The sequence below is a fragment of the Canis aureus genome, chromosome 37 (genome assembly GCF_053574225.1).
Source record: "Canis aureus isolate CA01 chromosome 37, VMU_Caureus_v.1.0, whole genome shotgun sequence".
In the NCBI taxonomy this organism is placed as follows: Eukaryota; Metazoa; Chordata; class Mammalia; order Carnivora; family Canidae; genus Canis; species Canis aureus.
In genome coordinates, this window is record NC_135647.1 from 3,037,860 (window position 1) to 3,060,699 (window position 22,840).

Here is a 22,840-nt window from a genome sequence, read left to right on the forward strand (position 1 = left end):
TGAACAACAAGGTGGTAAATCATGCTTCTACTCATCAGAAAATTGGCTAGATGGTTCACTTAAGTTCAGAGAAGTGATCTGAGTCAGAACTGTGAATTGAGGGTCAACCCCATTAGCTGGCAGAGCCAGTCATGAGGCTGGTTAAGGTCACCGGCAGAGTGATAGTGGGCACAGAGGGAAGAGCATGCTTCATGTCAGCCTGGATCAGAATGCTGAGTGCCTCCACCTATGGGAAGGAAGCAACTGGGAAGCCAGGACCAGAGTAGAAGATGGGACAAGCTTAACCTCCTATGTCTGTTTGTTATGGTCTCGGATTTTAATTTGCCGATTTACAATAGTTCAAGTTCCATGCTCTAATTAGGTACATGAACTTAAGAGCTCCTACATGCATTAGCTTACATTTTTAAAAGCTCAATATTATCTGATAATATTCTATTCAGACAGCTAATCTTTCCCCCTGCCAGGTACTGGCAGCATCTCTCAATTAGATGTCATAATTGGATTTTGTTAATAGGCTGTTTCCTTCCTTGTCCTGAACATTAATTAGGAGTTAGAAGAAGGTGAGGTCTGCAGACCTTGACTTTTCTCTTATGATTGGATGCTCTGCTGTGACCTCATTCATTGTTAATGCTGCAGATCCCTTTCAATTGTGCCAATCCTTATTTGGGTCCATTTGAATTCATTTAGCAGGTTTACATTTCTTTTTTTTTTTAAAGATTTTATTTATTTATTTATTTATTTATTTATTTATTTATTTATTTATTTATTCATGAGAGACACACAGAGAGAGAGAGAGAGAGGCAGAGACACAAGCAGAGGGAGAAGCAGGCTCCACGCAGGGAGCCTGACATGGGACTTGATCCTGGGTCTCCAGGATCACACCCTGGGCCAAAGCCATCGCTAAACTGCTGAGCCACCTGGGCTACCCTACATTTCTTAAGTAAAGCTTTTGATGCTAAACCTCAGAACCAAATCTGTAATGTGGTGCTGCTATGACTGTATCCATTGCTCAAAAAAATCCATTAAAGCAGCAGTAAGGTGATTTCACACTTGGTGTATAGTTAGACTAAAGTTTTAAAACATCTTTTGAGAATATTGAATTTGTCTGTTAGTTCATGCACAGGTCCCTAGGGTAATGTAAAGAGTCTTAAAAAAATAAGCTATAGTTCAGTTCCCAAATATATTCATTGGAAAAATATAAGCTGCCTCTAAATTTAAGGAAGACTATTAAGATAGATTGGCTATAATCTCATTAAAGTCATCTGTCTTCTGATTAGACTAGGTCTTAGGATGGAAATGCTCATACTTGAATCCTCAACACTTGCCTATCACCTCAGGGCATAAAGAACCAGTGAGGGGCCACGTGGAGTTTGATCATGAGCCTGTCTTCATGGGACAGTTTGGAATGAAAATCAATGCTTACTCACAGCATGCAGAAGCAAAGAGCCACATTTGGGCAATGAAACAGACACAGAATAACAGGACAGTCTTGGTCCATGGCCGGTTCTCAACCCAGATAACTCAAAAGTTAGGTGAGACCACTCTGGTCCTCCTCAGCTACTTCACAGGATTAATTCTAAGCTTCCAGATCTGAGCTCAGAGCCATCCAACATTGCACGTTGTCCGATCTTCTTCAGCCCAGGGCATCCCACTAGAAGAGATGCCACCCTGGGGTTTTTAAAGATTGAAACCTAAAGGCCGAAGAGAAGCGCCCTGGGCAAGCAGGGTTGCTGGGCTGATGCATGACGTGCAGAATCCTTCCAGCCAAAGATTGGCTTTGTGAGCAATACCCATGTCCCCTTCAAGCCCCTTCCTGTCCCTTATAATGAATGGGTTGTTTGAATGAAGTGACTGACCCTGGGGACTCGATGCAGGCATAGTTCTCTCTCCTTCCCCAGCCCCTGCCCCAGCTTATCAGTGCTCTCTCTCCCCAGAGCACTTTTGTAGAACCCTTTCTGGTTCCCTGTTGTCTTCCATTAATTTGTTTCCTACTTTGTGTTTAAAAAGATGTCAGTTCTTAAGATGATTCATGAGGAGAAAAATACATTTTCCTAAAAAAAAAAAAAAATACATTTTCCTAGCTAATAAATTCTGGTGTGGCTTGAGTGCTCCTGTATTATCTTTAAAAATATTAAGAGAATCCTAATCTCCCAACATGGCTTTGTCCTCACCTTGCTCTTCACTTCCTTCAAAGGAATTGTCATCTCTTCTTGTTCTCTCAACAGAGCTTTACTCTTCCTCTTTTGAAAGTTTTCTTTTTAATAACTTAGTATTTAAACTTTCAGACATGATATTATGGTGGAAAAGATAGGCTTTGGAGGTAGATTTGGGTATGCATTTCCACTCCATCCTTCTTATATTTGACCTGTTAAAGTCTATAATTCTCAGTTTTTTTCATTTGTAAAATAAGAACTAAAAAATAATTATCTTTATGAGGGTGCTGAGAGAACCAAATGAAATGTTTGAAAAGTTCTTTGCACAATTATTACAAGTAAAGTACTCAGTACTGGAATAGAAGCTCACTATGTTGCAGTGATAATAAGACACCACATGTGCTCAGTGGAGAAGGCATCTTAAAACAATGCAACTTGAACTCTGTCGATCTACTACCTACCTTCTCTTGTCCTTCCTTTGCTGAAGCTCTAGAATTGTGGCCTCCTTATAAACTGCCTTGTTTTTTTAAAAGTTAGGAAAACTGGATCTCAAGATGAGATTGCTGTTTTTTAGGAACCGAAGGCAAAATTGAACTCAACTTGTTGGTCTTTGGTTTAGGGCAATGACGTGTACATTTGGAATGGATTGGAGTGACCAGAGCAAATTTTTTTCCCTCCTTTACCAAATTTTCCCTAACTGGAAGACTCCATACACTCAGGGACCATGTCTTCCTCAGTAAGTTCTCCCTAAATATTTGTTGAATGAATGAACTCCCATCTTTGGGTCAACTAGTTTGCTAGATCATATTCTGACCTAGAAGAAATAAAGCATGAAGAGAGTGAGGGTTTTGGAGGACATGCTGTGAGTCATCTTGAGAATCTACTCTTCAGCTCAGAAAAAACATTTCACATTCAACGGAAAGAACACAGTAATGTGAATTCTGAATCCACAGGGACTTGTGGCAGTCCTGTCCTTCTCAGATTGTCTTTTTATATTTGCTCTACTCTGCCTCCTCCCCCCACTCCTGGTACCTGGTTTCTTCCCCTGCTACCTCTCTCTGGTAATCAGCAAGGGGCTCCAGCTGCCCTGTGTCTGCCCCTGGGCTCAGCACAGCTCACACTTAATAGGAGGAGGAGACCCAGACTGGATGGAGACCCAGACTGGATGACTGTCTACAGGATGGGGGAGACCCAGACTGGATGACTGGATGACTGTCTACAGGATGAAGGACCCCAGTGAGAGCCATAAAGGATCAAGCTCAGCACTTCCAAGCACTCCTTCTGGCTCTGTCCTGGAGGTGGATGTGTGTTAAGGAACACAGGTAAGGGAAGCAGGAGGGTCCCAAGTGCAAACTTTGCTTTTGTCGTCATGGTTTCCTATTTTAGCTGGCTGTTAGGCAACCTGCAAATTCAATCTTGACTATTTGCATTAAATAGCCTACTGTGTGTCTGGTCCCATTGGAGGGCTGTGAAAGCAGAAATTAGATGCTTCCCTTGCCCTGGAAGAGTCATCAGTTAGTAAAGAACAAGACCCACAAACAAGTCATGTCTGTTGTCCTTGACTCTAGTCACTCATCAGGAATTCTAATGATGATTCCCCCTTCCCAATCTCAGATATGAGAACTCATATCTGCTAACCTACCTCACTCCATGCTGCCACCCTGTTTCACCTGGATAGCAACAGTGGCCTCTTAACCGGCCTTCCTGACTCCCTCCTTGACTCGTTTTCCAGCTCTTCTCAGCACAGCAGCCAAGTCATGGCATCTTCTGCTTCCAACCCTCTGGTGGCTCTCTATCTCCCTCAAGCTCAATCCAGAGTTCTCACAATGGCTAAGAAGCCCTATATGGTCTGACCTCTGTTAAGTCTCACTGACTCTGCCCCAGCCACATGGGTGTCTTCCTGTCCTTGAAGATTACAGGCACACTGCTACCCCAGGGACTCTGTGCCTGCTGCACCTGTGGTTCTTCCTTGAGTCTCACCCTCTCGAAGGGTGAAAAATCACACCTCTCCAGTCCTTCATCCTTGCTACCTTGCTGGTATGGCTATCCTTCAGCCTTGTTCTATGTGTTCATTTTTTCCATAACACTCATTACCCTCTGTCATGTAATATAATTTATTATTCATTTTGTTTATTGTTATTGTCAGTTTCCCCTTTGTCTGTTTTGCTCACTGCTGGATCCCCAGGACTAGATGAGTACCAGGGACAGAGCAGCTAGTTGGTGGATATTTGTGGGATGGGTCAAATGGATGACTGTGATAGGAAGATAGCAACACGCACAAGGTAGTCTGGGCACACAGAGGAGAGGCACCTGTGCCCACTACAGAAGAAGGTGACAGAAAGTTTTCTAGCCCAAGATGATGTCTAACTGAATCTTGAAGGAAAAGCAAGAACCAGGAGAAGAAAAGTGGGGAGAAAGTAGTTGAGCCACATTTAGAAGCGGGAAAGAGGCAGTTAAGCATTATAGTTGGAGCCTGAGGAAAGCCCCTCCGAATCAAAGGCAAACAAAGGAATACTAGGAGCATGTTGGAGATTTGAAATGAGGGTATTTCATTGTTGGTGCATGTTTTTTAAGTTAATAAAACCAAGGTAACAACAGCCAATGCTGACAAGGTGTTAGATCAATCACTGGAAAAGTGCTCAGCTAGAAACAGTCTGCTTGTCATTCTTTGGCCCAGGCAGTTACAGTGACATCACTCCCATCACAGTTCTTATTCTGCTGACAGATTTCACTGGGAATCAAGTAAGAAGAAACCTAGTGATCTCCCTGTGGCTGGGAAATTGCTTCCTGCTTCCCAACCACAGGGACTTCCCATTTCACTCTTCTGTGCTGAGTACATATTTACTCAAGATTTCAAACACCATTTGCATGTTATTAAAATAGATCCAGAGTAAGAAGCCAAATTATATCCTTGATTGAGATCCTGGCCTGGGGTTTGATTCTGTTCTGGGCATGAGCTTCACTTTTGTCCAGACCATTTTACAAGTCCTCACGGTCAAAGGCACCTTCCTCCTTCTCAGGGTGGGTGTCCACAACTGGGGGCAGCATTTGGATAGAGTGCCGAGGGAGAGGCAAGAGGGGCCCAGGGCTGAAGACTGAGGCTCACCTTCCAGTTTAACTGGGGCTTTTGACCAGGTAATTCAACTTCTCCCAGTTACCTGATCTTTGAAGTGCGTTTAAGAATTCAACTTGGTGGTGACTCAGTCACTCACCCTTTCAAAGCCTCCAAGATCAGATATATATAGCAGATATAGCATGGAATAGCATGAACAAAGCCAACCCTGCAGAGAAGTCATCAGAAATAATACCATGTTTGGAAACATCACCTAAAGGCCTCAATGGATCAATCTAGTGGCACACATTTTATGGGAATATACCACCTCTTCTCAGTGGTATGTGTTCCTTACTGTGCACCAGGAAGCTCAGTAACATGAATCTAAGTAAGAACTCTTCATGTAATATAGATAACAATCCTACAAGTAATTAAGCCTTCACTGGCAATTTCCTTGCTTCCTAATTGAGAAAACTATGGAATCTGATTGGAATGGAGCAAATGTGTGGGGATAGGAAGGTGCTTGGAGATGAAAGGCAGGGAAGCCAGGTTGTTGACAGGTTTGATGGGTACCAGGAAAGATGCATCATGTTACAAGCTGAAACAGAAGGTGAGATTGAAGTTGCCAGAGGCAACTTCTCCCACGCCACCATTTTTCAGGGACCTGTGACACCAAAATAATCTCAGGGTCATTCAGGACATGGATGCCATGAGGGGCAAGCAAAATAATGACAAGGACCACAGCAAGTGCCACAATAAAAGCTAATTCATATTATGTCCCAGACACCTACCAAGTGCTTCATATGCATCAGCTCTCTTTGCCTTCATGGTAATTAGGTCCTATTAATCTCCCATTTTATGAATGAAGTAAGTAAAATTGAGAGGCTTTGACAATCTCCCAAGGTCACAGCTAAGAAGTGGCAGAGGGAGGACACACATCTCCTGTCTATCTGACTCTCAATTGCTCTAAATCAACACACTAAATGAAAAGAACTGTCCACTGTGGTAAAAATGGCTCCCATGTGCTTGGTCCTGATTGTTTAGGTTTCTGACTGTCCATGGTTTACCATTTTCCGTGTGACTTCAAGTAGCATTGAGGTCATTGGCTTGCTGCCTGGTAACCTAATATCACCTGGACTTCCCAGGTCTCCCCAAGAACAAGTGAACAGCTTTTCCTCTCAAACACATGCAGTCTCATCCTCAGAGAGGAGCTAAAGCAGCTCAATTTTAGCCAATGTTTTGAGAGTTGAGTTTCTCTTGGATTCATTTGATCTACAGATGCTCTGTGCCACTGTTTCTGGACCCTGGGGAGGCAGCAAGGTAGCTGCCCTCATGGAGATCACTTTGCTCAGTTACTTACCATGATGCCAGTATATTCTTCTAGCTTAGCCTCAGAAACGCCCTTTTTGTGGTGGAGGAAGAGGTCTCGAAGGAAATTCTGTGACATCAAGAGAAGAGCCACATCTTATATGGGAGCAAATAAACCACAAAGACCTCAAGAGGCCTTATCTAAGGATTGTGTTCATTTTTTAAAAGGAGAATATAAAATCCTTTTAGCAAGTAATAAATCCAAGAATGGAGGGCTGTCACTATTTAAAGAGAGCTCATAGAACCCAGAGAATACCTCCAGGCATGGAAAAAGTGTCAAAAACTGTCATTTATGTGTCTCTCCTAGAGAGAGCAACATTACCTGTACTTTCTAAACATTTTAAATACAAATACATTTTTTAAAGTAACAAATTCAAATCCATGTTTCTTGGGCCTACAGAAATTAAATTCATGATCCATGTACATCAGGTTCCCCAGTGATGAATAAGTCCCCTCCACCCAGTAAGAGTTTCCAGCAACACTTACAAGCAACTCAGCCGCTGATATAAAGCCACTGCTGTCAGAATCATATTTGCGCCAAATCTGAAATATATGAAAGCCATGCATCCATTTATTAATCCATTAACCATGTAAACAAGCACAAACCCAAAGAGGTAATGTAGGACTGACACTGAAGTCTCTCCTAGGTAATCTGCTGACTCTTGAGAATGCAGCCTGCAGCTTTATTCCAAGATTGCACACAAGGTAGACAGGAGACAAATCCTAGAGCCCATGCAAAGGTGGGAGGAGTCAAATTAAGGCACTTGCATAAAACTAAAGCCCCAAATAGCAATAACCTTAATGAAAGGGTGAACCCCTCTAAAATAAACTGCTGCCAAAAGGCCCTAAGGAATCTTCCTTGTGTGGCCTTGGCTCTGGGTAAAGGGAATAAAACATATTGGGTAATTCCTAGTGACAAGACAACCCTTCCATTGGTTTAGGAGCAGCATTCATATGGCTGAAGATACCGTTACTAACTGGAAGACAGAACAACTGAACATTTTTATTTTTATTTATTTATTTTTAAAGATTTTATTTATTCATGAGAGAGAGAGAGAAAGGCAGAGACACAGGCAGAGGGAGAAGCAGGCTCCATGCAGGGAGCCCAACGTGGGACTCGATCCCGGCGGCGCTAAACTGCTGAGCCACCCAGGCTGCCCAACTGAACATTTTTACGCAGACACTAAACTGCTTTCTTTAATGAGTGTTTTTTGGATTATTGCATGTATAAGCCCTAATATTTTGGCAAGTTCTCAGACTCCTGTACAAAAGGAAAAAGTAAGGGCACCTGGGTTGCTTATTTGGTTATGCATTTGACTCTTGGCTTCAGCTCAGGTGTTGATCTCGGGATTCTAAGTTCAAGCCCGGCTTGGGGCTCCATGCTAGGTATAGAAACTACTTTTTTAAAAAGAAAAGAAAGAAAAAGTAGCACTAAGTTGTTTTCTTTAACTGACAGATTTTCTGTAGATGTAGAATGGGTTAGCTGAGTCACCAACTAGAGGGACCTTAATTCTAGACCTGGGTCAGCCAGCCCTGCCTGAGCACCCTGCAGGGATAGTGAGGGTACTAATGGGCCGTGAGAAGGTTGAGAAACCTTATGCCTTATAGTCCCTGAGTTCAGCCAGACTTATAAAATCGATTAGTTAAGTATAAATTATATTTGAACTTTTATGATGTGAGTATACCAAAATTAAGAATGAGAATTTCAAAACCATTTTCCATGCTTTTTTGTCTCCTGCTCTTCTCCAAAATGTTTCCATCTACATTATCTTATAATTTTGCTACAACTGAGCCGGCCATTGGAAGCCCAAAGATTTTTATGTGAATAATGTGCATGTTTATCCTTAAAGAATGGAAGCAAAATACAAAGATTTCCAAGCAAACAAAACAGAGTTAGTCTTGCCATGTGTGTCATAGAAATATGATGGAAAGAGATATACCTGGGGTAGGTTTAGAAGAAACTGACAAAATAGAAGGGATGGGGCAAATGAAATAAAATTAAAAGAAAAACAAAAAGATAGGAAAGCTCCACAGTGCCCTTTCCTTTTTCCAATTCCTCCTAACTTGGAGGTTATATTTTCTATACACTAGGGCAATCTGTTTATTCTTTACATTTAAAATTTTCTGAGAACAGGGACGCCTGGGTGGCTCAGTGGTTGAGCGTCTGCCTCCAACTCAGGTCATGATCCCAGAGTTCCAGCATTGAGTCCCATATAGGGTTCCCCCACAGGGAGATCTGCTTCTCCCTCTTCCTATGTCTCTGCCTCTTTCCGTGTGTCTCTCAGGAATAAATAAGTTTAAAAATATTTTTCTGAGAATATTTTTAAGCACCATTAAAATGATTTTGAAATATTACTTAAAATATTTTATAAATAATTATGATTCTGTACACAATTAGAAAATATAAAAGTACAAAGAATATGAAAATCAACTGAAATCTTACTACTTGAAAGCAATAAGTATTTATCTGATGTGTATTTACCTGTGGTCTAATTTATGTAGGTGTTAGGGTGAACCATTTTTTAAACAATGTTAAGATCATAATGCACACACAACTTTGCATCTTAACATTACAACACATTTCCTGTAAATATAAACATTTCTGATTATACCCTTAAGATAGATGCCTGGAGCAGTAGAATTATTAAGTCAGAGGGTAAAGATATTTTTAACTTTGGATAATGACATTTTAAAGGATCCTGATTACATTTTTGCAAAATTGATCACCAAAAAATTGTTGCAGTATGCATGCCTACCAAGAGATCAACAGATCAATCTCTGTGCTTTCTTGCTGGCACCACATATTTTGTTGATCCTCTTAAAATCCTTACCACTTTGGCAAAAAATTAGTTGTTTTAAATTTACATTTCTTGGCCACTAGCATACTTTTTTTGTCTACTCAGATCTCTTCCATGAATGCGTATGCTTGCTCAATTTTATGACTTCCACTTGGCCGGAAGTAAATACAGTCATGCAAAAGGGTACTAAGCTATTATATCCTAAATGGGGACTTGGTAACTGTTTCAGGAGCAGGGCCCCAGAAACAAGAACTTGTCTGGATGCTCTGACTTTCTTGGTCCTCTTTGGCCAACAGACAATAACACATAGAGGCTGAAAGAGATGCTGAGGAGCCACTGCTTCTGCCTTCAGCTTTTTCTTAAGCACAGTGATGGCAAACAGAAGGCCTTCTGGCTGGTTCAGCACCCTAGTGAGTTACATTTTCATGGTATTACACCTTCCAAACTAGATTTAGCTGCCAAGATATAAAAACAAGTAGTTTCACATAGAGTCTAGATGTCCAGACAGCAACTCGCTGAAGCTTCCCTGGTTTCTCTGCTTTGGATGGGGCATCTGCTCTCTGGACTCCCCAGCTGACCCCCATCATATTCCTCCATGTTGGCCTGCCTACTTGTTGTCTAGGCCTCCTCTAGTCCAGGCTGAAAGACTTTGTCAGCTCAGAAGCAGCCTAGGGCAGCACACAGAACAAAGTGCGGCTTGGAGCCCACGTTCTGGCCCATCACCAAGGGCTTCTTTGCTTGGTCTTCTCCTCTGTGGGTTTGGGGACTGGGCAGGAGTGGTGGCCACCACAGTTGGTGGCTGCTGAGATCCTGGCCTCTTCTCAGCCCCCATTCTCCATAAATAAACAAACACTTAACCTGCATGAACTCCACGCTGCTGTCCAAGGGGGTTTCCTGACGAAAGAACAGAAGGAAATTTTCATCCTCAGACAAGAACGTGTTGGCAAGCTAAAGAAACAGAGAGAAGTAGCAGTCAGTGACACTGGCCAGTGCTCCCTGGGTAGAAGACACAGTGGGACATATTATAGGCCAGGAAGGTTTGGATTCCTCAGGACCAAGAGCTCAGATTACAGTTCTGTGCCCTTGGCCATCATTTTCGATTCACTGATTCCTTCAAACTGCATTGCATCCATAGTAGGTATGAAATATAGTGGGTATCTGCCCTCCACAAGTTTACGATCTAAAAACCATAATCCTAATTTTAATAATAAATTTGCCAGTGCTTAATATGTTCCAGGCAGTATTTTTAGACTCTCCTGTATTAAAATAATTTAACTCTGTAATATAATAGAAAATTAAAATAGCAAATAATTCTTTAATGTGCCACGAATTATTCTAAATTCTTATGTATGCTTCCTCACTTCATCTTAACCACAACCTATAGAGTACACAACACATCATCATTATTATTTATTAGTTAAGGAAACTGGAACTTGCCTTAGTTATGTGGCTAGTAAGTGGTGGCACCAGGACTACGGCTGTACTTTTAAGTTTTATGCTGTGCTGGTGAAATGCTATACGTATGTTCACTTCACTGCCACACAGACAGACAGGAGTGATTGCTGTCTGTGTCTTGAGTTTTGGCTATTTTCTTCTTTTTCATTATCAGTGTCTCTATGATGCTACAATAGTTGGTCCATGAGTGATCAATTCAATCATTCCACCTTCTATTTGAGCACCAGTTCTACTGATTTACGTCACTTCTCCCATGAGTAAAGGTGACATTTGCTTCTGCATGATTATAATTCTCACCTCAGTACCATAGGCATATTGGGCTGGGTTCATCCTATCCTATGTACTGCAGTGTTACTGTCTTGAGTTGTCCCCCATAAACAGTGGCCATTCCTTCTGTCCCTGGGCACTCTCAGCACCTTGTGCACTGCCACAGTGAGTCCAGGCAGATGCTGTTGGTGGCATGTAGGCATGATGAACCCACACTCCTGTTCACTCCTCTAGTTGGATATGGGTCTGCTCAAGGACATAATCGTATGAACGATTGCAATCATATTTTGAATATCATATATCGAGTAGCTACTATGTGGCAGGCACTGGAAATGTGCTTTTTATTAATGATCTCATTAAATTCTCATACCATTCCTACTGGTAGATATAAATACCCCCTTTTACTCATGGAGCAGGACAGTGCAGTGTGTGTCCATGATAGTCTTTAGAGTGGACCCAGACTCCTTCTCCATTGCTCATGTATTATTTGATCTGGCAAAATTTAATTGATCTCTCTGTGCTTCAGTTTTCTCACTTGTAAAATGGGGATAATAATATTTATATCCTGGTGCCTTTTATGTGAAGGCTAAAAGTAAAATGAGGCACTACTTATGAACTGTTGAGCAAAATTCCTGGTACAAATGAAACCTTCAGTAAATGCTAACACCATGTTGACGAAGAGCCTGAACCAGAGGCTCAGGGGGAAGTAACTTGGCCAAGGTCTTATGTTCATGGCATGGACTTGGCGCTTCCCCTGCCCCTTCCTGCCCCGCCCCCAGTTGTACCCATCTGGGCTCTAAGGTCAGATGGAATTGGCAACTGCTCTTCCGAATGAAGTGGTTTTTCACATGGGGTAGCACAGGGCAAGAGACCAAATTAAGACATGATTCACTGGTCCTCAGCCTTTAGAACCCAGTCTGTCTTCAGCTTTGGACAGAGGAACTCCGGACAAATCAAATGCCCGAATAAGCCCCAAGCTTGGCTTTGGCTGTCAGTTGCAATTCCTGCCACATCTTAATTGTGCTAGAATATCTAAAATGCGTCCAGGTGGGCTGAGGATTTTTGTCTCAACGACCTGTGATTGGAGTGAGATAGTCAATGGTATAACAGGAGGAGGTAGAGGAGACCCCACTACTCCTAAAGCTCACAGACTCTAGAGGTTTAAGGGACCTGGGACTAACATAACCCAATACCAACAGCTTGTGTACAAACACCACTTCAATTATGCTCACTTGTAGGACTGCATGGATGTCAAAGTTGTTGCCAGGTTTCCAAGTGCTTCAAGACAGTCTGTCTGTTGTCAGTAAGATAACACCATCATTTTCAGACATTTACCATGTTTCACTTTATTCTTTACTAAGTCAACATATGTTTACTGGGCACCATTAACTGTTCCACTCTGTTCTGAGGGCTGGAGAATGCAGTAGTGAACATGCAGTCATGAATACTTTAGCATTTCTAGCTTGAGGCTTGCACTTACTTTTCCTTTAATGGAGATGCAGATAGCTTTACGTCAATTCTACTATAGTTGTTGGTTACATATATAATTTTTGCCGTGGAGTGAAAATTTTGGAGACAACCACACTCATACATCTTAGTTTTCTGAAAAGGCTGCTTGCCGGCGAACATGTCTACTTTTATAAGGAAACATTATCTTGCCCTCTTATCATAACTTTCTGAAGAAAATCGTACTATTTTCATCAATAATGTTGTCTATCCAAGTATGGCAGCATGGAGAGACTAGCTCTTCAAGTTTCAGGTAATATATCTAGTGGGTGATTTTGACTATAAAATAGTTTTTAAAATGAGCTTATTTTTATGTAGAAATGCATAACTAGATAGCATGAGCCCATGGAGTCCTATCTAAAAGTAGGGTCGCAGTTAAGCCAGAGCCTTTTACTGGCCATGCAGTGCATGTGAAATAGGGATGACATTCCATGTCTGTCCCCTCTTACAGTGTTGGGGATCCAATATCATAATATGTGTGGAAGTCCTTTCTAAACTAGAAACACTTTGGAGCTGAAAGGAAAAACGGTGAGGGAGGTTACAGATAGAGGGCTTGTGGCACTGCATGCTCAATGGCCTTCCTTGCTCTTTTAGACTCTGTACATGTGGGGTGAGCTGAAGTGAGGATGGTTGCTCTCTGTTTTGTTTCAAATGATCTCCAGGGCTAGATCTCTCCAGCCTCTGCTGGGAGCTGATTCAGAAGTTTCAACTCATTTATTGTCATTCAGTTTTTCCTTTTACCCAGGTTGGATTTGAACAGCACACAGCAAAGAGACAAATATTGGATCAAGTAACTGCAAAGCCTCCAGTATATCAATTCCTCAGTTATAAAATAACTATAAATATTGCTTGACCTAAAGAAAATGATATGAGTTGCTAAGCAGATGAAAAGGAGAGGTGATTACTAAATGCTGTGTAGGCCAGAAGCATGGCAGAGAGTTCTAACTTCCCAATCAGATTAAGATTTGCATTATCTTTGGAGAGAAATGACAGCCCGAATAGGTTTGGTCAGGAAAGGGACATCAGGAAAGGTACCTCTTTCATCTGTACACGACCATCTCTAGAGACATCCAGGGAAGCCGTGAATTGCTGTTTCATCCTCTGGACATTTTCTTCCAAGGCTGCGTCCTACAATAGGCCAGGCAGAACCACAATAAAGCCAGTGGGATTCCAAAAATGTAGTCAGGATATCAAATATTCAGCCCATAGAGCCTTGATAATTATGCTAATCTAACCCAGAAAGCAGGTTACTTAGACATTTAAAGCAAGCCTACCATGTTGAACAAGGGAGAACAGTGGTGAAGATTTCTTGAGCAAACCACTACTGATCAGAATCCTGACCAGGTAATATCCACAGCTAGTGAGTGCCTAAAACATGAATGAAGGAAGAGAAGCTGAAAGACTAGTCTAAGGGGCCTCAGACTGATGGGACCCAATACCATTAGCTTGTGTACAAACAACACCTCCATTAAGCTCATTTGCAAGACTCCAAGTTCTCTTCCCAAGAACTCAGAGATTTTTGTGCTGTTTCTAAGTGAAAAGCCTGGCTCTTCTAGGCCGTCAGTTTGCCATCACTCATTCCCTTAATCTTCTCCTTGGACCCACTGAGGAAAAAATAACTAGAAGGGGAAAAAAGTAATAGAGTTGTTGTTGAATTACCAAACACGCTGTGTCTCACTTCCATGTACAAGCTTTTCTACATACTAATGTGTTCTTCATCAGTGGATTGCAGAGTTAATACAAAGAAATATGACATAAATAATCAACAGTGGAGAATGAATTCTGATGAAAGAGTTATGAGGCAGAAGCACTCTCCAACAGTGCCAGGTCCCAAGACTCCAGACCCCATCAGCCATGCTAAATTCAGTCTCCTTAATACTATCCCTAATATGATCCCACAGTATCCTTGCCAACCAAGCTTCCTTAGAAGACACTTGACTACATATAGAGAGATCAGTGTCTCTAGTCTTGGCACCTTGGGTGTGTGTGTTTGGATTTGAGTGTATGGGTTGCTGTACGTGCACCATACAAAAAAAAAAAATGATGGAGATCACTCCACAAGGTGAGTCTTCACTTTAAATTTCTGGTTGAGGGGATCCCTGGGTGGCTCAGTGGTTTGGTGCCTGCCTTTGGCCCAGGGCATGATCCTGGAGTCCCGGGATCGAGTCCCACGTCGGGCTCCTTGCATGGAGTCTGCTTCTCCCTCTGCCTGTGTCTCTGCCTCTCTTTCTCTCTCTCTCTCTCTCTTTCTCTCTCTCTGTCTATCATGAATGAATAAATAAATACATCTTAAAAAAATAAATTTCTGGTTGGCTTTCTAGATTAAGAGATAGCAATCATTTCTGTGTCTCTGAAATATAGTATCTGTGGAATGAATAAATGGTGCGTTATAGTGGGGTAGACTTTCCCAAAGGAAGATAGCTACTAACATAGGCAATGTTGGTAGAAAATTAAATTTCAAAATAAATATAAAGCCAAAGAATCTATAACCAGCTTCTATGTGCTGCCTTTAGTTTGAAGCCACAGAATCTTGACTTTTGTCCTCTAACCCCAAAGGCAATGACTCTCTCTTGGACCTAAAGCAACAGAGCCTAGGGAATGCCTCAGTTGTAATTTCCCATCAGCACTACCCTGCCCACCTTCTCTGAGACTCTAGGCCCATCATCTCTGAAGCATTGAAGGAGGCCCAAGATGTGCTACAATCTGTACAGGAAGGATGTATACACAGCCCAAGAAGGTGATGCTCTGCTATGCACTGACTATATCCAGACCTAGTTCAGAGGCCAGTTCTGAGCACTTGAAAGAAAAGGCAAGGGGCTGAGGGAAAGGGTGAATAACAGGAAAAACAGGAAGATCACCCAATGGTTCCATTAAGTCTGTCCCCTCAGAGGACTCAAGAAGCAGGGAATCACACACAGGTTGGTTGCTCTCCAAGGTTGACTAGCAGCACCTCACTGTTGGCAATCTTAAAATTCTTCCAAGGTCTCGGTGACCTGCTAATCAGGGAGGAAAGTAGAGCTATTCAGGCCTCTGAAGAACTGCTTGCCAATCCTAAACACGAGGCCCTATCATGGAGGCCTCCCGACACTGCTTCTGTACTCACTGGGGTATCACTAATTAAAAGATGTCACAAATGGTGACTGTCACTCAGTTTGAAGGACTTCCACTTGGGAAGTCCCGCCCCCTTATTAAGGAGATGCTTAGGGCCTACTCCTTTCTTGCCAGGGGAAAAAAAACAGAATTAGGAATAGTTTCCTTAATCATGGTTGTCTCGGTAACATGGAGGGCCCAGCACAGGTTCCTATAACCACACTCCCCAGGATAATGTCTCAGCATTTTGAAACAGAATAATGGCAGATGGTGACATTTTTGGACAATGGCTTATACAACTTATCTGGCCTTGAAAGCTCTCTTCCCAGCTAAGCACTGAGAAGAAAATTTATAGAAGCCCCCTCCCCTACCTCTTATAGGCAGTCACTGTTCCTGGAGGGATAGAGGGTGAAAGAGATGCAAATTGGCTTAGGGTGATTTAAAAATGCAAGATCATATGCAGACACCAAATGTATTGAAATTCCTAGGGGATGGGACACACAGGTGCACAGGACATTGGTGACTCACTTATCTCCTTTCCTGCAAGGTGACTCACTTGTCTACGCCTGCCCCTATGTGAGAGGCTAAGTCCCCAGGCTGGCTCTGAGGGAGGGAAGATAAGAGCTGCACAGCTGCAAGAGAGGTACCCCTCTGCTCCATCACTAATGACTCTAAAATTAGCCAAATCCCCAGAAGAAGATGGCTCATTGTGTCCTTGACTCAGAGCAGACCCTTGCACTTTAGTGGCCTCACCCCCACCTCACAATGGAAAATAAGACCTTCCTAGCTTCAGCAGTGACAGCAATTTTTCTCCTTTCCTATAAACCACTAAGGCAAGGAGCTTCTGAAAGTGTGAAGTTCTAAGTCTCTGGGAGTTTGGATTTTTTTTTTTTAATTTTTATTTTATTTTTTTTATGATAGTCACAGAGAGAGAGAGAGAGAGAGAGAGAGAGAGAGAGAGGCAGAGACACAGGCAGAGGGAGAAGCAGGCTCCATGCACCGGGCCCGATGTGGGATTCGATCCCGGGTCTCCAGGATCGCGCCCTGGGCCAAAGGCAGGCGCTAAACCGCTGCGCCACCCAGGGATCCCGAGTTTGGATTTTTTGACCATCCAGTTTATCCCAAGACTTTGGATGTTTCTGCCTTCATCTATTTGTTTTCTCCAATACTCCTGCCATGCTTGACAAAACAGCATCTGACTCATGGGTTCCGGAATGTCATGATCCCTTGTGCTTATAGCAGTAAGTAGGAGCAAGGCGGAGACAGAGAGAAACTGAGAGACAGAGATAGAGGAAGTTAAGGGAAATAAGGAGAAGAGAAAAGAGAAACTGATAAAAGACAAGAAATGAGAGGCAAAAAAAGATGAGACAGATATGAAAAAAGAAAAAAGGAAAAGAAAAGACAGGGAGAAGAGGGATAAGAGAGCTTTGAGAGATGGGCTGCACATAGAAGGAGAAACAAGGAAATGGGAGAGACAAACATGGAAAGATATATAAGACAGAGAGATGAGAGGCAGAGAGGTCAGAAAGTCAAGAGCTGATGGAAGATAGGGGCCAAGAATCAGAATGAGAAAAAGAAATAGAAAAATGAGACAGACATCAAAAGAATAGAAGAGGCAGAGAGAGAGAGAAAGAGGGAGAGATTTATATATACACAGAGAGACAAAGAGAGATGGGGGTCTCTCTAGCTGTTAGAGGCAGATGGCAGACTCTTCTGTTCTGAGCTGACTAACCACCCCACCACCAACAACCCTGAAACACCCTCCCAAAGTGTGCCTTGGTGTATAGAGAGCCTTGTTCCCTTGTTGGGCTCCTACATGAAAGTGCAATGCACTTTGTTCTTCTGTGTAAACGGCTGTATCTAAGGATAAGTGATCTCCAGGATTCATTTTATTTTTTATTTTATTATTATTATTTTTAAAGATTTTATTTATCTATTCATGAGAGACACAGAGAGAGAGAGAGAGAGAGAGACAGGCAGAGGGAGAAGCAGGCTCCATGCAAGGAGCCCGACGTGGGACTCGATCCTGGGTCTCCAGGATCACATCCTGGGCTGAAGGTGGCGCTAAACTGCTGAGCCACCTGGGTTTCCCTCCATGATTAATTTTAAATGCTACTTACTGCCTCCAGAGCTATTCCTCTTACCATGCATCCCATGATGGAGACTTTACTGGGCTCTCCCATCCCTAGCCTGGTGTGTCTTCGTATGAGTTTTTCCTCTGCTTTGGGGTCTTCAAAAATTAGTCGCCATCTCTCAAGGCCAGATTTACCACCAGGGAGGGACATGGGTAGGATAGATTGGTTTACATTTATTATACCTGGGCTCAGGGTATATCGATTATTTTCTGGTTTGTCATTTCCTAAGAAATCTATAACCTCTTCTAATAAGATGAATAATAGAAAATGATTTTTAAATGGTCTATTTGTAGTCTGCTATCAAAGGAGTATCAAATGCACTAAATGCTCAGAACCTCAGAGCACTTAACATCTTTTCCACTTTTCTGAACAAAGTGATCTTGCCTTATCTTCATGTCTAAATCCATTAGCAGAGGCATAACCAAGGAGACATTCTAAACAGAGCTGTTTGAACTTATAGGTAGGATCTCTTGAGTGGATGACAGATGTTACACTAAAAGTCAGTGACCATCAAGTCTAATACTACCTTTTATAGAACCTGCCTCAATTCCTCCATGTTGCTAGGAGATGGAGAAAAATTACACACAGGCAAGGAAGAAAAGAGGTCAGATGGGATTAATAGGTACAAATCAACACAGGACCTAGATGCTTCTTGTATTTTGCTAAAGGCAGATAAATTAATGCTTAGTAGCACAAATACTTACATCAGTGCCCAATGTCGTCAACATGTGGTGAAAGAAAGCATCAAGTTCCTTCTCTTCTATGTAACCTTTTTCTAAATGCAACAAGAGATGCATAAGTGATAGTCACTTACATAGAATACCATGTGACATTAACTGTTTATCTAAATTGTTTTGAATCTCATAATCTATAAAATCTCCATGAATACTATTCTTTACTATTCCAATAACTAAGTGCTAGCATTTAACTCTCAGAGACATGGATTTGAATAGTAAACACATATTCAAGAGTAAATGCTCTACGCTGGGTTTATATTGAATATTTGGAAAAGAAAAGCTATTCAATACATAGATTTTAATCCACAGACAGACATGAATCTTAGAAGAGAATCCAACCCAAGCCTTTGGAAGCTTGGAAAAATTCAACAAATGTGATTCTTGAATCATAGTTTGCAGAGTCAAAACACGGTTGTTGAATTATTACTAAAGATAAAGCACACCTTAAGTGGTTCCATTTTCTTTTCAAGTAGTATTTTGGGTGTGGGTGTGGGTTCTCTTTGAGGAGCACACTTAGGGAGAGCTGACTTCAGATAGCTGCCTGTCGGTCACAAGCCTCAAATACATGTGATGATCTGTGTCATATATGGCATATCATTTTACACACACACACACACACACACACACACACATTGAGAGGTGGACCAAGTCTCCCCCCCACCTTGAATTTACACAGACATCTAGAGCTGTAACTGCAGGATACCCACATCCACTTGGTCTGGTATACTGCATTGACGACGCTGGAAGACAACTTTCCCTGCGAGGAAGGACGGAAGGGAAGGGGAAACTCCAGGTCCTTTCAGAGGGGCTGGGCTGGAGCCACGGCTACACCTGAATGTGCCGGTGGCTTGTTCACTTACCATCCGCGTCAAAGCGCTGCCAGACCCGCCAGAAGCCGGCGGCGTCCAAGCACCCCTGAGGCTGGTCGCGGGCGCTGTCCATGGTGCTAATCGAGGACGCGTAGGCACCCGCCAGCGAGGAACGCCTGGGAACTTGGATAGCGGCTCCTTCCTGACTCCCTCGCCCGCTTCTTTGCTCTCTGGTTTGCTTTGAACACCTGTCTGCGGGGGCGGGGGCGGGGGCGGGGGCGGCTGGCGAGGCGGCGAGGGGTGGCGCCTTGGCGTCGCTACAGTCCCTAAGCCCCGACCGCAGAGCCCGCCCCGCCCCTGCAGGCGCGCAGGTTCCCGCCCCGCTCCGCCGGGGGCACCCCACGGGGCTCTCATCTGCCTCTACGCTGTGGGAGTCTGGGGAGCAAGGGGGGGTCCTGGGGCCTCCATGGCTAACTGCCTTTGCCCTTTAACTTGTTTGCCAAACTCAGAGAAAACAATACTCCTTACATTTGACTGAACACCCAAACTTGTGCCCCAAGGGGTTTTCTAGAGAGAGCTCTTGAAATTAAACAAAATTAAACAAAGTGTCGGAAGAGTTGTCCATGTTAGGGCCCTTTGGATCTGATGACTTAGAAATATAGTGTGTGGGGAGGGTGGAGGTAGGTGGAGAAGGATGATACTGGTAGTGATACGAGATTACCAGTAAGCAAGGAGACCTTCTACAGCAATTATTGATCCCTGAATATTTAGGGCATGCATATTGTTAATGCTATAATGCACCATAAGGACTTGCAACTAAATAGGGATTCTGCAAGGAGCTATGGTTTAAAGCAGGGCATGGGAATGTTGAGGGAAATCTAAACCATGCCATGCATTGTCAGCTTCATGCTGGGTGGAAACTACTTAGGATTCTCTACTCTCTACCCCACTCTCTGTCTCTTAAAAAACTTTAAAGTTTCTTGATAACTTTTTCAAGTTTTTTTTTTTTTTTTTTTAACGCACATATATATAAGCCATCTAAGCTACAGGAGTAAAAAGAACATGACACTCCTGGTCAGACAGTTCTGAGTTAGGCTCCCAGCTCCATTACTTGCTAGCTTTGTAACGTACGCCATTAGTTTTCATCTGAGACTCTGTTTTCTCATCTATAAAATGAGGATTATAATTCTACATTGGAGGATTACTGTGAGGATCAGAGTCACTCAAGGAGTGCATGATATAACTGCGGTGGTCTTATAGAGGAGAAGGGGTTGACGGCATGATTTTTAAAAATGATTTAGAGAAAAAAGGAACATGAGAAACTGTCACAGCCAAGAGCAGTCTAAGAAGACACCATAATTAACTATAATATTATACCTTGGTTAGGGTCCTGGAACAGAAAAAGGACGTTATGCAAAACTAAGAAAATTTGAACAGATTTTGGTTAATAATAATTTTAAAAAATGATTTAGAAGCAAACAGCTCTGGGTTGAGGGTCCAGCTTTGCCTCTTACTAGCTATGATGTTGGCCAAGTTACTCAGAGGAAACCTCATTTTCTTCGCCTATAAAATGGAGATAGTTGTAAAAATTCTTTGTCATAAAGGTAAAATGAAAAATACATATAAACTTCTTAGCACAGTAAACACTCAGTGTAGATTAGCTACTAGAATGATAAATCTCCATACTACACATTTAGACGACGGTGAAAAAACTTCAGGATTTTTGAGTAATCATCACTTCTGGAGAAGGTGTTGGGTACCAATATTGGAGAATATAGCAGGATGAGAGGATAAGGGGCTCAGTGTCCATAATTATATGTGGCCCTGGGTAATTACAGATACAATGTCACACATCAGTGTGAAAGAGTAATCTGTATAACTCACCAAGTTGGTGATGGATCTTGTTTTCTGACAAATAATGGAAAAAGGAAAAAGGGCAAACGTCCAAAGTAATAATCAATGTCTAATATAGAGGGGTGTTTAAAATAATCAATGGTAAGTCTCTATGATGGGCTTTGCTGTGGACACAGCAAAATCTTAAGTTTGAAGCCTAATCTCCCCCCCTCTTTCTCTCTCTCTCTCTTTCTCACACACACACACACACACACACACACATTGCTGAGAACATAAGAGCAATTTACAAAAAAAGCAAGTAAGAAAAGTGTGCATATAGTATGACCCAATTCTGTAAAATAAAACACATTTTTCCACACATGGGGAAAAAAGGAAAGATATACACTAATGATATAAATTATGTTATCTCTAGAATGGGGAAGAGGGAGACTCATGGGTGGTTTAAACTGGCTTTAATTTTGCTATTTGTAATTCTACTTTAGAACTTTCTATGGTAAGCATATAATGCAAAGTATTATAACTTTTTAAAGATTTTTTTTAATCTTTAAATACTTTTTTTAAATCTAAGGGAAGGAGAAAAGAAGTATAGCTACAAGAACTGCTGTTCTTCTTGGAACTGGTGAACAAATGGAATTCAATGGAAACAATTTCCAGGAGCCTGGCATGTGGAGCTCAGTGGGGAATTGTAATTTCCAGATGATAATTTTTTATTTTCTTCCATCGTGACACTAGGTAAATCATGTTCAGGTCCCTTGCATTCTCTCAGAGATTTACTTAGGGGGAAAACCATCCCAATCCTTGACAAAGAAGAGAGACATTGAGAAAGGTATTTATTATTATTATTATTATTATTTTAGTTCTTTGAAAAAATTAGTAATATTTATAAACCTCCAATAAGACTGCATAAAAAGAAGATTTGAACCACCAATATCTGGTATGAAATAGGAGATAACATTACAGATCCTGCAGCCTTTAACAAGATAATAAGAGAATACTATGAACAACTTTATAGTCATAACTTTAATAAGGAAAATCTGTTGTATTTACTCATATTTCTACTGTTTTAATTGTACTTTCTTCTTTTTATTTATTTATTTTTTTATTGGAGTTCAATTTGCCAACATTTAGCGTAACACCCAGTGTTCATCCCGCCAAGTGCCCCCCTCAGTGCCCATCACCCAGTCACCCCAACCCCTCACCCACTTCCCCTTCCACTACCCCTTGTTCATTTCCCAGAGTTAGGTGTCTCTCATGTTTTGTCACCCTCACTGATATTTTCACTCATTTTCTCTCCTTTCCCTTTATTCCCTTTCACTAATTTTTATATTCTCCAAATGAATGAGACCATAAAACACTGGATCAGGGGGTGGTGCCTGGGTGGCTCAGTCAGTTAAGCCTCTGCTTTCGGTTTAGATTGTGATCCTAAAGTCCTGGGATTAGGCCTCATGTCAGGATCCCTGCTCAGTGGGGAGTCTGCTTCTCCCTCTCCCTCTGCCTGTTCCCCTGTTCATGCTCACTCTTTCACTGTCTCTCAAATAAATAAACAAAATCTTAAAAAAAAATACTGGATTATCAGGAATCACCTATAAGATTGTCTCACTGCAGAAGTTCTCCTA

General features: G+C 42.1%; 1 protein-coding gene across 2 annotated transcripts in view; it reads right to left on the bottom strand.

The window, feature by feature from the left end:
* The window catches only part of SCGN (secretagogin, EF-hand calcium binding protein), a 36,173-nt gene extending 16,467 nt beyond the window's left edge, over positions 1 to 19,706 (bottom strand). The window contains exons 1-6 of one of the 2 annotated variants that reach the window (XM_077885891.1): positions 19,422 to 19,706; positions 18,529 to 18,599; positions 13,635 to 13,727; positions 10,230 to 10,265; positions 7,060 to 7,116; positions 6,566 to 6,643 (exon numbers count right to left, since the gene is read on the bottom strand). In XM_077885891.1, coding sequence (XP_077742017.1) covers positions 6,566 to 6,643; positions 7,060 to 7,116; positions 10,230 to 10,265; positions 13,635 to 13,727; positions 18,529 to 18,599; positions 19,422 to 19,503 — 417 coding nt within the window. In that variant the 5' untranslated portion in view covers positions 19,504 to 19,706. Of the gene's footprint in view, positions 1 to 6,565; positions 6,644 to 7,059; positions 7,117 to 10,229; positions 10,320 to 13,634; positions 13,728 to 18,528; positions 18,600 to 19,421 lie in introns of both variants that reach the window. The other variant, XM_077885890.1, reaches the window with a different exon arrangement.
* Between the last annotated feature and the right edge of the window lie 3,134 nt (positions 19,707 to 22,840).